Source organism: Strongylocentrotus purpuratus, unplaced genomic scaffold (assembly GCF_000002235.5).
Source record: "Strongylocentrotus purpuratus isolate Spur 01 unplaced genomic scaffold, Spur_5.0 spur5_scaffold_5, whole genome shotgun sequence".
Classification (NCBI taxonomy): domain Eukaryota; kingdom Metazoa; phylum Echinodermata; class Echinoidea; order Camarodonta; family Strongylocentrotidae; genus Strongylocentrotus; species Strongylocentrotus purpuratus.
The window spans coordinates 32,892,992-32,908,634 of NW_022145611.1; the positions used below are offsets into that span (position 1 = coordinate 32,892,992).

The 15,643-nt window shown below is 39.0% G+C and overlaps 1 protein-coding gene and 1 long non-coding RNA gene across 2 annotated transcripts; both read left to right on the forward strand.

Moving 5' to 3' along the window:
• The first annotated feature begins 1,035 nt into the window (after positions 1-1,035).
• On the forward strand, positions 1,036-5,478 carry LOC105444705. The gene is made up of 5 exons (XM_030999175.1): positions 1,036-1,119; positions 1,493-1,609; positions 2,505-2,541; positions 4,134-4,460; positions 5,105-5,478. Exons 1-5 carry the CDS (start codon positions 1,042-1,044, stop codon positions 5,476-5,478), a joined length of 933 nt encoding a protein of 310 aa, XP_030855035.1. The 5' UTR covers positions 1,036-1,041.
• A 388-nt stretch (positions 5,479-5,866) lies between these two features.
• LOC115929537 lies at positions 5,867-8,141 on the forward strand. The gene is made up of 3 exons (XR_004066525.1): positions 5,867-6,024; positions 7,396-7,553; positions 8,011-8,141. It is a non-coding gene; the product is annotated as an uncharacterized LOC115929537 (long non-coding RNA).
• Positions 8,142-15,643: the final 7,502 nt, after the last annotated feature.

Genomic DNA, 15,643 nt, shown 5'->3' on the forward strand with positions numbered 1-15,643 from the left:
AGTTGTGTACTGCACATATCTGTGACGCAAAACTCATTCCGAATTGCAAAATTATGCTACATGTTTAACACTAAAGATTATTATACAACAAATGTATTACCTTTCAATTCAGTTGTGTATTCCAATATATAATTGCATATGTCTCCAGTTGATGTTGGATAAAGAATGAAGAAAGAGATAGGTAGCTTTTTAGATAGTAACAAGTCGCAACGCAAAGTATATCCTGAACATATAACATGTAATACATGGCGCTGTAGTTTGTACTCTCGTGAAATTGGACTTCGGTCTCTGTAAACACAAAACCAAAATAGACAAAGGAAATGTGACAATACAGTTGGATACGTTGACAATAATATCATCACAATCATGCCATTGGACCCTGGGAAATTTAAAATTTAGACGCAATCCTTGAAGTTCACTTTTGGGGAGACAGAGTGGGGATATCTCTGTTTTGAGTGTAACGCCACTAAAAAATATGGAATCCACTCTCAAAGCGGTTATTCAATCAATACTTATAGAAGAAGTTTCAAATCCAAAGAATCGATCCCAAAATAATAATGACTTTTTATGACAATTAAAAATGTCGATTTTTACCCATCTGCACTTATCATCCCTAAATCACTCACGTTTATGACTCGTTTTTGTTTCAAAATTTTGTAAAAACACGTGATTTTTACCTTTTGGGGGGTTGCCCCCCCCCCCTGGCGCTCAAGGGGGGGGGGTGCAAATTTTCAAATTTTCGAGGACCAAAAAAAAATGTGCTCACTACACTACTCTTTTCAACGCTAATAAGTGCCCTTTCCAAAAAATAAATACTTTTCATGAAATTTGCCCATTTAAACTACCGAAGCGTGTCAAATCAAAATGGAGAGATGTGATGAGAGATGTGTTCTGAAGTTTTGTATTCACTAAATAACCGAAGAGGTTCATCTGGTTGGTGATGTAACTTGAAAATTGTTGATTTCTTCATGACAAAACGTATCTGCTCTCACATAATCATTGATTAAACATAAGTTCTATTATACTTATTTCAGCCATACAATGGCAACCTCCAAATATCAAGGAAGAGGCAATTCATCCCGTAACAGAAACAGAAGCGACAATAAAGGGAAATACAAGGTAAGAAATGAGGGGTGTCAAAATTCGAAGGATCGGAGAGCGGGAGGGTGAAATAATCCTACCAGCTTCCAGCATTAGGAAGAGCATTTAGTCCTTCGAGACTCATTTTGGGCAAGTTGTCGAGGGTTGGAATCGGGGGCGGCAGCAAATTTTTATTCGGGAATGTTTGGGAATCCGTGAAATCCCCTCAGCGCTCTCAGACTCGTTCAGTTATGGGGGTGGGTTCGCCAACACTTGCATGGAAGGAATCGTTTTGGGGAAAATATCCACGTAAAGAGGGGGGGGGGGGGGTCTCTTATTGCCATTTAAATGCTTCCATATTGTTGGGTGAAAAAGTTGTCTAATCGTTTCTTAATTCTGTTTTGTTGGGCAGTTATATGTGAGTGGTCCCGGTTTCCATACACAACTCACCCTCAATCCACCCAATCAATCCTCGGTGAAGTTTACAGATCAGCAAGGGAGACAAACAGAGATTTTGGTGGATGTCAAGGTAAGATATCTGGAGAAATGATACTCGAATGAATGTAAACACTCGAGATTAACTTCATGCAATAATACTAAATTTAAAGTCAAGGTTCGCGGAAATGACAAATAATGTTAAAACGAACGACTTGCTTGTTGAGCCAATATAATTCAAGGGGCAAAAATCAAAGCGTAATTATTGGAGCAGTATCATTATCAAATCAAAACCAAGTTACTTTGTTAAATCTTAACTCTGTCATAATCATTATAGGAATCAGCTAATTACAGTCATGAATTGTTAATAAATCAATGATCATTATTTTGTGAAATTTTTAATACAAGTAGACTATTATAAATATATTTGCGTTGAATGATCTGAAAGAATCATTAATGCCTCAGCTAATTGCTTTAGTCATTCGATTAGAGGGATCTCGTGCCCCAGCCCTAAGTAATATTGGAACCTTTGAAATATTAAAATGATATGCATCGATCTCGATGATAATGTTCATGTCGTTATGTTTTGGTGTGGGAGCCTGTTCCGAAATAGTCACACATTGAGTCACACAATTTTACCCATAAGCTTTGACCCCTCAAAGTATGTAACTCATTGACAAAAAGGTTGTCAGTCTGACCGTAAGTGTCGGGTTCAGCCCCCCAGACCCCCCCCCCCCCGGCCCCCACAAGGTGGGGGCGATGTTACCTTGCTAGGCCATGAGGTGACTATTTCTTAATCCCAGCTCATGACTTTATAGAGATAGTGCAGTTGTATACCATATGCACCATTGCACCAAATGGATAACTGAATGAGATCTAACTCTTGGATTATTAACCTCTATACGTATAAACAAATCTTATAATTTTTCTCTATCATTTCCATTCAATGTATTTAATTTTGTTGTCCAATGTCATTGCGTTATTTCTAGAACGTTCGATCACTCAAAGGAACAACATCATCAACCGGTGAGTAAACAATTGTAAAAACCTGTTAACAACCGCATGTATTGAGGCAGCACCCTCGGGGGGGGGGGGGGGACACAAGTCCCCCTTCACTTTTTCAAATACCCCAAAAGTGCCGCTTGCCCCTATTACTTTGTAAAAGTGCCCTTCCCGTTCTCACCTCTGATAAGTGCCCCTTTTATTTCGACGCGTGCCTCTTTTTCTTACTAATAAAAGCCATTTCCCCCTTCTCATAAAAGCCCCATTTCTTTTATTATAAGTGCCCTTCTTTCATTCTCATAAGTGCTCCTTTTCAGGTAAGATAAGTGCTCCTTTTTACCTCTGATAATTTCCTTTTTAACAATGATACGTGCCCCTTTTCCTTTCTAATAAGGGACCTATCCCCTTTTCATAAAAGCTCCTTTTCACCTCTGATAAATTCCTCTAACAAAATCCTTTGGGTGCACATTTTCCGTTGACAACTGCCCATTTTCCATTCTAATAAGTGCCTTTATTCATCTCTGGTGAGTGCCTCTATATTCAGGTGTAAGAAGTGCCCCATTTTCACCTCTGATAATTACACTTTGTACTTTGACACAAAAATGAGTTTAATCAATGTAATTTACATTTGCTGAGGGAATGTATCATGCTAGTGTGTGTGTTCTAGCTCTAATCTACCACTGATGAAAACTTCATCCTGGAGTTGGCTCAGTGCGATTCTTGATAATGGCACTTTTTGTAATGCTTTCTTGAAATAGTGAAGATAATTTAATTTTACTGATGTGTACAACACCTACATTAGGAAGGGTCAGTAAAAAAAATCTTAAAGGTATTACAAAGTTTTGGTATGGGGTCATGAATTTGGGTCAAATTAACATATTGGAAGCATGCGTTCCTACAATATTCATTGATCGTTAATGTCGCGGTTGAAATCGAGTCTAAAGTTATGAAATTATAAATACTAAACTCTTTATGTTGTATAGCTCCCTCTCAAGGTCAAGATATTAATTTAGCCCTGAAACAATGTTTCTTGTCTAAAATCGACCAACTAGCTATTACCGTTTGGAAATTATATATCACAACTACATATTCTGAGATTTTCATGGTCGCAGCTACCATTGTACGGCCATAGGCGCTATTTGAAATTTATCAAAATTTACCGGGAGCACCGGTAAATTATTATATTCAATTTTTCTCGAAAACAGAAATGTTTTAGGGGCTAATTTTTATTAGTGCCCATAATACATCCACAGGTGCATCCAAATATATCAAAATTGTAAAGATTCACTATCCACCCAATTTTTAAAATTTCCCAAAACTTTGTATTACCTTTAACTGGAGAAATTATTAGAATGTGGCATTACAAGAAGCTTCATCTCGGCAATGGTTTGGTACACAGCCCAATAGCACCGAAGAGACCGACACCATTAGTTGTCAGCTAATTACATAGGCTATAATGAATTTGAGCCCAGATGGAAACAAAAAACAACATTGCCCAGAATGGCTAAGGACCGCCATGTTTTGGAGTCGGTTTAGAGTCGGCTTGACTGAGGTATAAACATGAGACACTTATTATCTCTGCAAATGAAATGAACATATCTCCTTTCCTTTCAAAGATACTGGGCAGCTTGAACTACCTCTAGCATCCGAAATGCCAGCCAAGCCACCAGAATACACCAAACTGATGCTCGATGTGGCAAGACAGATCGAATCTACTCCTGATGGACTCATGGACTTCAGAAACACTTGTCACGAACAGGGACACGTCGGTGCTTTCGATCTAGAAAAGAAAAGAGCATCTGACATCATCCAAAATCTTCAGAAAAAGATGATTGTACATCCGGGTCAGTATGAGAAGTTTGTGGAGTTCCTAGAAATCATCGGAAGAGGAGATGTCATCAAGATGCTTCCGGGTTACCAAGACTATGATTCTAAGGATGGAGGTATGATAATGTTGATGTTTGGTGTTGAATAGTGTGTCCCGATTGCAAGAAAAGAGAGTAAATTATTCTTGTATAGTAGTAACCAATGAACATAAGTGTAATGTTTAAAGTCCTGTAATATCCGAGTGACCTGTTCTTGAGGACTAATGGCTTATCAAAATACTGATTGAACCGACTTGATTCGAACCATGAACCATGGTTTTAAGGCTTTTATTCTTATTATTGAGCCATCACAAGCGCTGTGTTTTCATTGCTAAACATTTCCTCTTTATTTGGCAGGGTTTAATACGAGTATGGAAACCTAGGATAAACATCAATTACTGTAACACCTAATTGAAGAGCAATCATATTAATATGGGATGAAGGCTAAATAGAGGGCTTTGTTACGCGGCTACAATCATTCTTTACATCAAATTACTTGGAAAATTGAACCGTGTTTGATTATGATAGCCAAAGTGTTGTATGAAAACGTTTGGTGCAACTTTACTTTACTTTTAGAGATAAAGGCTTAATTCGTAACAAAAAGTTATGTTTGAATGTTGTTGTTTGCTAACGACTATGTGGCTACTATAGATTGTCACGATGAATTAAAGCTCCTACATTGCTTAATGATAGCATGGTGAAATCTCATGTTTTCCTTTAAGGGAATAATAACCAACCTCATTACAACAACAAACTGGAGAAGGGTGAAACCCAAAGTGGCACTCCACATTCTGCAGTTGCTGGTAGGGTCACAGACATAGAAATATCGATTCTCTCGAACAGCATCCCACCAGACTGCGTTCTTCGTCTCGGCATCTTCCTCGACATGTCCTATCCGGAGATTGAGACACAACGCAGACAAGGAGGAACTAGTAGTATGCTGTTTTACTGGCGAAAAAATGTGCCTGAGCGAGACCAAAGGCAACAACTTCAACAGGCACTGGAGGAGGCTCACCTGGGTTATCTGGTGACTGATTGTTTTGGTGAGGATCCTCCTTACATTATATTCAAATTAAATTTTATCGTACGAGTCTGATCAAATTTGAGACTGAACAGATCCACAAACGAAACTCAGACACAACTTACAGAATTGTACTGAACAAATAGGCGTTGTTAGGATTTTTAGCAGGTTAATATTACACTGCCCAGCCATACCAAACTGAGAGGGCACTGGATCTACTTGGGGCATCGGTCAGTGTTACTCCTAGAATGAAATATGAATTTACAGGTGCCTTCTTTTCTCATCGTTTCCCCCTTCTCTCTCTCCCTTTCACTTTTTTTCTCGCTTTTTCTTTCTTTTCAATTTTAGGGTTACATGCTCCCTGTAGCTATGCCAATAATAATAAAATAAGTCATGTTTTATCCTATGTTCATCGTTTTTCATGAATTTTATGCAATCATAGGAGATGGAAAGAATTCTACACGCAAAGACAAAGGACCTCTGAGCCGATCTTCAATTATATCTGACAAGAATTTAAGCAAGCTAGCTGGGAAGATAGGCCAAGGATGGTCACAGTTCGGCATCCAAAAGCTAGACATGTCAAAGGTCGACATTGATCATTTTGAACACAACAGATCAACCGTAAGCAATTTATAATTTATTGAATCAGTATTTAAAATTTTTAAAATACTGAACATGTAGCCCTAGACCTGAAAATATTCAATTTATAAAATAGAATATACAGAATACAAATCAAGATGGAAATCAAGAAGTACCAAATATCAATTCTTATATGGAAATAAAACTCATATATTCCTTGTGCATTCTTCCCTTTTAATCATAAGTATATATGAATTAAAGGGATTTTGTAGATTAAAATAGTCACACAGTCATGTATGTGGCAAAAATATAATGCACAGTTTTTGGCATAGTCTCGAACATTTTGCACAACATTGGATACACCTATGGTGGTTAAATGTTACCCTGTAAAGGTTCACTCGGGAACAACTGCATACTGTCTTTGATGAATTACATGAGGAAATTTAATATTTTATCACGGGCTGATTAGTTCAGTAAAGTCACGGATAAAAAGGAAATTTTGGGCTGAAATTTCACAGGCAGTGTTTTAGCATTTGAAATACAGGACTGGATAAAATAATTTAAAAGAATTAGTATACATATACATTTGGGTTTTCTGATGGTAGGAATACTCAAACAATTTGTAATTCAAAACCGAATCAACATCACACAAAAATGTCCTGGAAGATACGCACCCTAACACATAAATGTACAACACTGTCTACAAACTCTACTTGTAATAGTTTCTTTTCAACAATCAAAACACGGTACTTGTTTCTTAAAGAAAAAAGATGTTTTGTTGTTTCTTAATCTGCATCCCTGGAATATACTTAATCATAAGAAAACAAGAGTAATTGGTAAAATATACAAATCCAACAACACCGAATTAAACCGATCCTCATATAAATCATACGTCATAGAAAACAATACAATTTCATAAATTTCTAGCATGTTAATTCAGAAAAGGATTGCATGTTTCAAACATGGTATGTTGTATGTTTACATAACAAATTTTGTCCTTGTATATTTTAAAACATGACCTTATACGTTACGTCAAATTTTGACAAAATACTGCTATTTTTGGTTCTTACTAGTGGGAGTCATTCTCCTTCACCATTTATTTGCGTTATTATATAGGGCGTTATTTATTCATCTAATCTGTGTTCATTATATACATGGTAGTCTCTTTAGTACATAAAAAGCTGTAATACATAATACAATTTAAAGAATATATAAACAAAATTAATAAGCAAATTAAAAAATATTAAAATACTACAATACTAACAAAACAAGACCAAGAACATAGATTGATAATGGAAACATGACTGTATTAGACTTTTGATCACGTTACGCAATTAAGCTAGATACAGCTTTATACTTCAGCTAAAATGTACCCTTTTATTCTGGAATTTCACTTCTTTATTAAAAATACAGATGGAGGATACGATATTTGGCATGTTGTATGAGTGGCGTCAACGTCATCATGACGATGCAACGATTGGTACACTACTCGATTTAATGGAGGAGAGTCCGAATATCTCACTGGACTCCTATAACTTTATTCTAGAAGAACTGCAAAGCAGTGGTAAATGGTATGTTGTATATATTTACATCACGAATGTTTTCCTTTTATATTTCAAAACACGACCTAACGTTTAATAACTGTCTCTTGTTTTATTAAACAGTTTTCTTGTATTCAAATTGCGATGAAGGCCGAATTATCAAACCTTTCGTATAATGAGTGATTGAGAGATTTGAAAATATGCAAATGAACCGAGTCGGGACACTGTCAATCATAAAGTTATTATGAATCAGAAATGACAATTCCATTGGAGGTTGCACTGTACTCTCTAGACTTTACCACTAATGGACACAAGTAAATTCATTTTTCATGGAGAGCATGATACATTTGTAGATTCGATTGTGTAAATTAGGCTCTGATGTAAATCTTTTAACGTTTTATTAAGACAAAAGACATAGCCTACAATCCATAACGAAAAAGTTTCATTTAAAGAAAAACTTTTTTGTCTATTCTTGATCTTTTTTCAGATCTGCATCAGTGAGCATTGCGAAAGATGGCGCCCTTAGTGACCACATATCATGACAGGAACGTCATCCAGGTGCTAAAAAACGCAGGACTATTTTTTTTTATTTGTCAAATGAAACCAGTGGCGGATCCCCTCCCCTGGGAAAAAAACGTGTAAAAAATCACGTTAAAATGTTACCTTTTTTTTGGAGATGGGCCCCCTCCCCTGGCGCTCAAGGGGTGGGGGGGGGGGGGGGGTGCAATTTTTCAAATTTTCGAGAGCCAACAACAAAATAGTGCTCACTACCCCCCCCCCCCCCCCCCCCCCCCCGACTGAGCGAATTATCGGCCGGCTATTTCGCCGCTAATATGTTCTCACGAATTGGGCCCCCTCCCCTGCCACTGGCTGGATCCGCCCCTGAGTGAAACCTATACATTCAAGTTCCGCTGTGTATTTAGAAGATGTGTTCGTCCTCAAGATAAGTATATGAACTCAGAGTTAACGCCGATGGGTGGCCTCAATTCCTTTGAAATATTTCCCTTTTAAATAGTTGTATTTGTTATTTGTGTGCAAAGTCGTCTCCAGTCAAACTGAAGCGGCACCTGTTGTCTATATATATATTTTGAAGTTTGCTTCGTGTTTGCATATATGTTCATTAAAATATTACTTTTTGAAACTATGTAAACCAAACAGTGCCAATCACCGTTATTTAGCGCATTAGTAAATTTAAAGTTTATACTGATATTCAGATGGATTTCATCTTGATTGATGTGTAATTGTATAAGGATAATTTGGATGAAGTTGTCTGAAACTATGTCCTATTGTATTCAGACATTAAACACGTTATTAGATATTAGATATTCAAACTTACGAACGATGCAACACCAACTGCCATTGTAACTGGAGTTGATGTTGCATCGTACGTATTAGTTTGAAAATCGATAAACATTTAACCTGGAAAACCGTATTGGAAAAGTAAACAAAGTGTATTTGGAAGAAAATTGATATTTTTCATTAATTCTATAGACTCAGAAAATGTTGATTCTACTAATAAAAAACGTTGATGCAGCCCAACATTACATATGGACAGGCGCGTACGCAGGGGGGGGGGGGGGGGGGGTTAGGGGGTTAACCCCCCTCCCTTTGGCAATTTTATGTATGTAAACCCCCCCCCCAAAAAAAAAAAAAAAAAAAAAAAAAAAAAAAAAAAACTTAAACCCCCCCCCCCTTTGTTTTTTTTGTTTAAAAAAAAAAAAAAAAAAAAATTATTATTACCACGGCCGACGTAAAAAAGGTGACCTTACCCCCCCCCCAACTGGACAAAATGTCAAATTTCAAAATTCCGAGATCCCCCCCCCCAAAAAAAAGTGTCCTATTACCCCGATTTATAAATGTTAACCCCCCCCCCCCCTTGAAAAAATCCTGCGTACGCGCCTGCATATGGAATTGAATTAAAAGGCAGGACCCATGAAACAAATCTGACATGTATAATGTACATGTAAAAGTTTTGACAAATGGCTCTATACGCTCTGTATGTCATTTAGTTTGAATGGCACTCAAAACCGTCACTTAAAAAATTACAGATCTTGAATGTGTGCCAACCAACTGCACAAACTTATTTGTTTATAGTTTAATTGTTAGGGACTTGGTAACATTATGACCTCAGGGGATTTGTGTCATATTATGATGTGTAATACTTGATAACTCTTGGGTACCAGTTTTATGGAATTCGAACAAACACTTTTGAAATTATGCTAACAAATTCAGAATCTTGATGTTGATGCCACAACAAGCTACAAATAAAGATAATCTGAAAGTTTGAGTTTGAGTGACAATAAACCATTATTAATGATAAAACTTGGAAAAAACTGATTTGATCGATTCCTAAATTCTCCCAACTATAGTATTGCAGTTTAATCACATGTTGTAAATCGTCTCAAAGCAATGAATTGGCTCTGTATATCATTCGTCATTCCAAACATTATTTTAAGCGTTGAAAGATTTTTAAAAGCCTGTCTTGTGCCTTATTTTCGTGGAAAAACGGTTGGAAAAAATAAAAAATGGTTGGGAGAATTTACTGTTAGAGGGAGTTGCACAGTGACGCCTTCAAAGGAAATATAAATATATTTGTGGTTTAAGAATTTGTTCTGGATTTGTTTGCATGTTAGAGGGTTAATACATTAAAAGGAATATAGTGAGTAACATTTCTTACAAAAATTACATTTTTTCCAACAACCTTCAACAATGTTACCGAGTCATGCTATAAGCCTATTTCATGTGATTTTATTGTTATCTGAATGTAATTTAGCTAATTTAGCTAACCGTTCTCGTAAATAATCCTCGTCTGAATTCAGGTTCACCCCTCCCGCGCGAAGCGCGGAAACTTTTACGTTTCATTAAATAATTAGAGAAACAAGACGATTCGTTGTACAGTTCTCGACTCTTAATCCTCGTCTGAATACAGGTTCCCCTCTCCCGCGCGAAGCGCGGAAGCTTTTACGTTTCATTAAATCATTAGAGAAACAAGACGATTCGTTGTACATTTCTCGACTCTTAATCCTCGTCTGAATTCAGTTTTCCCCCTCCCGCGCGAAGCGCGGAAGCTTTTACGATGCATTAAATCATTAGAGAAACAAGACGATTCGTTGTACATTTCTCGACTCTTAATCCTCGTCTGAATTCAGTTGTCCCCCTCCCGCGCGAAGCGCGGAAGCTTTTACGATTCATTAAATCATTAGAGAAAGAAGACTATTCGTTGTACCGTTCTCGAAAATAATCCTCATCTGAATTCATTTTCACCGCCCCCCCCCCCCGGGCCCTCCTGCGCGAAGCGCGGAAGCTTTTACGATTCATTAAATCATTAGAGAAAGAAGACGATTCGTTGTACAGTTCTCGACTCTTAATCCTCGTCTGAATACAGGTTACCCCCTCCCGCGCAAAGCGCGGAAGCTTTTACGTTACATTAAATCATTAGAGAAACAAGACGATTCGTTGTACATTTCTCGACTCTTAATCCTCGTCTGAATTCAGTTTTCCCGCTACCGCGCGAAGCGCGGAAGATTTTACGATTCATTAAATCATTAGAGAAAGAAGACTATTCGTTGTACCGTTCTCGACTCTTAATCCTCGTCTGAATACAGGTTCCCCTCTCCCGCGCGAAGCGCGGAAGCTTTTACGTTTCATTAAATTATTAGAGAAAGAAGACGATTCATAGTACCGTTCTCGTAAATAATCCTCGTCTGAATTCAGGTTCACCCCTCCCGCGCGAAGCGCGGAAACTTTTACGTTTCATTAAATAATTAGAGAAACAAGACGATTCGTTGTACAGTTTTCGACTCTTAATCCTCGTCTGAATACAGGTTCCCCTCTCCCGCGCGAAGCGCGGAAGCTTTTACGTTTCATTAAATCATTAGAGAAACAAGACGATTCGTTGTACATTTCTCGACTCTTAATCCTCGTCTGAATTCAGTTTTTCCCCCTCCCGCGCGAAGCGCGGAAGCTTTTACGATTCATTAAATCATTAGAGAAACAAGACGATTCGTTGTACATTTCTCGACTCTTAATCCTCGTCTGAATTCAGTTGTCCCCCTCCTGCGCGAAGCGCGGAAGCTTTTACGATTCATTAAATCATTAGTGAAAGTGAAAGAAGACTATTCGTTGTACCGTTCTCGACTCTTAATTCTTGTCTAAATGTAGTCCCAACCCCTCAACCCCCTCCTGCGCGAAGCGCGGAAGCTTTGACGTTTCATTAAATTATTAGAGAAAGAAGACGATTCGTTGTACCGTTCTCGAAAATAATCCTCGTCTGAATTCATTTTCACCGCCCCCCCCCCCCCCCCCTGGGCCCTCCTGCGCGAAGCGCGGAAGCTTTTACGATTCATTAAATCATTAGAGAAAGAAGTCGATTCGTTGTACAGTTCTCGACTCTTAATCCTCGTCTGAATACAGGTTACCCCCTCCCGCGCAAAGCGCGGAAGCTTTTACGTTTCATTAAATCATTAGAGAAACAAGACGATTCGTTGTACATTTCTCGACTCTTAATCCTCGTCTGAATTCAGTTTTCCCCCTACCGCGCGAAGCGCGGAAGATTTTACGATTCATTAAATCATTAGAGAAACAAGACGATTCGTTGTACATTTCTCGACTCTTAATCCTCGTCTGAATTCAGTTGTCCCCCCTCCCGCGCGAAGCGCGGAAGCTTTTACGATTCATTAAATCATTAGAGAAAGAAGACTATTCGTTGTACCGTTCTCGACTCTTAATCCTCGTCTGAATACAGGTTCCCCTCTCCCGCGCGAAGCGCGGAAGCTTTTACGTTTCATTAAATTATTAGAGAAAGAAGACGATTCATAGTACCGTTCTCGTAAATAATCCTCGTCTGAATTCAGGTTCACCCCTCCCGCGCGAAGCGCGGAAACTTTTACGTTTCATTAAATCATTAGAGAAACAAGACGATTCGTTGTACATTTCTCGACTCTTAATCCTCGTCTGAATTCAGTTTTCCCCCTCCCGCGCGAAGCGCGGAAGCTTTTACGATTCATTAAATCATTAGAGAAACAAGACGATTCGTTGTACATTTCTCGACTCTTAATCCTCGTCTGAATTCAGTTGTCCCCCTCCTGCGCGAAGCGCGGAAGCTTTTACGATTCATTAAATCATTAGTGAAAGTGAAAGAAGACTATTCGTTGTACCGTTCTCGACTCTTAATTCTTGTCTAAATGTAGTCCCAATCCCTCAACCCCTCCTGCGCGAAGCGCGGAAGCTTTGACGTTTCATTAAATTATTAGAGAAACAAGACGATTCGTTGTACCGTTCTCGAAAATAATCCTCGTCTGAATTCAGTTACCCCCCCCCCCCCTCCCGCGCGTAGCGCTGAAGCTTTTACGATTCATTAAATCATTAGAGAAAGAAGACAATTCGTTGTACCGTTCTCGACTCTTAATTCTTGTCTAAATTCAGTCCCACCCCCCCCCCTCTTGCGCGAAGCGCGGAAGCTTTTACATTTCTTTAAATCATTAGAGAAACAAGACGATTCGTTGTACCCTTCTCGATGCTTAATCCTCGTCTGAGTTAATTTCCCCCCTTCCGCGCAAAGCGCGGGGGCTTTTACGTTTCATTAAATTATTAGAGAAAGATGACGATGCGTTGTACCGTTCTCTACACTAATCTTTGTCTGAGTTTTAAAGATGTTCTTTGTCTGCTCCTTTTTCTTTCTACGTCCTCTTTCTTTTCTCTCCTCTTCTTTTTTTAGGGGGGGGGGCGGTGATTGTTTGGGTACCGCTCCCACCGCCCCCCTGGCTACGCGCCTGCGGTCAGATTAACACATTTTGATACCTTGTCCGACCCTGAAGCTCAGACGTTTAAGGCAATAAATTACGGTCAGACAAGCATTCAGGGGCCCGCCTTAGGGCCCCGCCTTAGGGCCCCTGGTGGGGTCGAGGCGGTGGAGCCCCCGGAAGCTCGGGGTTTTTAGGCGTTTAATTACGGTCAGATGAGCATTTTTTTTATAATTCTTATTATTTTGTCACACTGGCAGGACACTTAGGCGTGGGGTCAAGGGGACAAAGCCCCCCAAAATCAGGGGTTTTAGGCATTAAATTACCGTCAACTGAGCATCGAAGGGCCCGTCTTAGGGCCCAAGGTGGAATCCAGCGGGCAGAGCCCCGGAAGCTCAGGGGTTTTAGGCGTTTATTTACGGTCAGATGAGCATTTTGTTATAATCCTTATTATTTTGTGTCACTGGCAGGACACTATTTGGCGTGGGATCCAGGGGGCGGAGCCCCCACAATCAGGGGTTTTAGGCATTAAATAACCGTCAGATGAGCATCGAAGGGCCCACCTTAGAGCCCTAGGTGGAATCCAGGGGGTAGATCCCCCGGAAGCTTAGGGGTTTTAGGCATTTAATCACGGTCAGATGATCATATTTTGATGCCTCTTTATTTGTTAACACTGGCAGTTAACTATTCTTTCTTTCTTGCTCTCTTTTTTATTTTTTTTATTTCTGTTTAATATACTTTTTTTGTTAAAGTGTGGGGGGGGGGGCTCGAGGCTCCCGATTCCCGCCGTTCCTCGGGCCCTGACATGTAGGAATCTCAAGAATCATATTTCTTGCCTGGCTGTAAATTTATCATTTGTCATTTTGTCATTTTCCAACAAACGCATAAAAAAGTATAATTTACTAAAAAGTGAGGAAAAATCTCGGAAATTATGTCATTTCAGCATTATTTGTAATCCACAATATTATGGAATTAGAAATAAAACACGTTTGAATTTGATTTCCCCCAAGCCCCCCCCCCCCCTCTATCAGTACGCCAATATCTCCTATTTTCCTTTTTTCTTTCCCTTTCCTTCCTTCTCTATTATTTTTTTGATGGGGGGGGGGGGGGGGGGGGGGGGGGGGCAACAGCCTGGGAGGCAAGGCCCTTTCGCCCCCCCCCCCGATCTCCTTCTTCTCCCTTTTCTTTTCTTTTCTTTCCTCTTCTTTCTCTCCTCTTTCCCTTTCCCTTCTTTTCCTTTCTTCTCTCTTTTTTTTTTTTTTTTTTTTTTTTGCCGGGGGGGGGGGGCCAAGGCCCGCTCGGCCCCCCCCCTGGATCCGCGCCTGGCGTATATACTATATGCTTTGTTTTGCATTTGTAATACACGTAGTTAGATGATGTATATTATCATTCTGTTATTTTTTTTTGTACATTGAAAGAGCAATAAAGTATCTTTCAAAAGAAAAAATACAACAAATTGAATTTAATTCAGTTTTTTTTTTTATTTATTTAAAACAAATTTAAAATGTTCCTTCCTGATACTATGTACTATGTCCCTTTTGCAGCCGACCTCAAATTCTGTAGAACTTTGCAGGAATTATGAATATGTCATGTATGTCCTATCTGTGACAAGTTCCTCACAGGCATAGGGTTCGAGAAAACTGTCCGTAGACTCTCACCTCTGACAAACTACCCTTAGGACAATTACACCCAGAGAGCTAACCCCAGACAAAAACTATCACTTTATTCAATTCCAACCCAAATAGTTGTCCTGGGGTTGAGGTGGGCCAATATTATTTTTGTGCCAGGGTTACTTGTCCTTGGATAGTTGCACAGTTGAAAATCTGGTGGGTTTTTTTTTTTGGGGGGGGGGCACTGATATTATCCTGAAACTGCCGACGGGTACGGATAGAAGTCAGTCTGCCGATAAAATAGCAATGGACGTTTCCAAAAATTCTACCCAATAATTTGATAATTTTCCGACAATTACCCTGAAAAGAAATTCTGACTCTGCTGAGTCTCCTCCATAAAGTCGCTCCTCCATTTTCGTATTTCAGCCTCTTAAATTCGTATCCGTATTGTACTTAAAATACAGAAAGCAACTGATACTATATTCATGATCTTGTCAATAGCAAGTTGTCTACTGCACATAGCTGTGGCCCAAAACTGATTCCGGATTGCAAAATTATGCTACATGTTTAACATTCAAGATATACAAAAAATGTATTACCTTTCAATTCAGTTGTGTATTATATTATATGTCTCCATTTTATGGTGGATAAAGAATGAAGAAAGAAATATGTAGCTTTATACAGATATTAACAAGTCGCAACGCAAAGTATATCCTAAACATATTGTAATACGTGGCGCTGCCAGGGGCGTCGCCAAAGGGGGGATGTG

Coding starts and splice junctions, on each gene's coding strand:
- LOC105444705 (XM_030999175.1), top strand. CDS start 1,042: ATGGCAACCTCCAAATATCAAGGAAGAGGCAATTCATCCCGTAACAGA. Junction 1,120..1,492: donor ACAATAAAGGGAAATACAAG/GTAAGAAATGAG, acceptor TTTGTTGGGCAG/TTATATGTGAGTGGTCCCGG. Junction 2,542..4,133: donor AGGAACAACATCATCAACCG/GTGAGTAAACAA, acceptor TTCCTTTCAAAG/ATACTGGGCAGCTTGAACTA.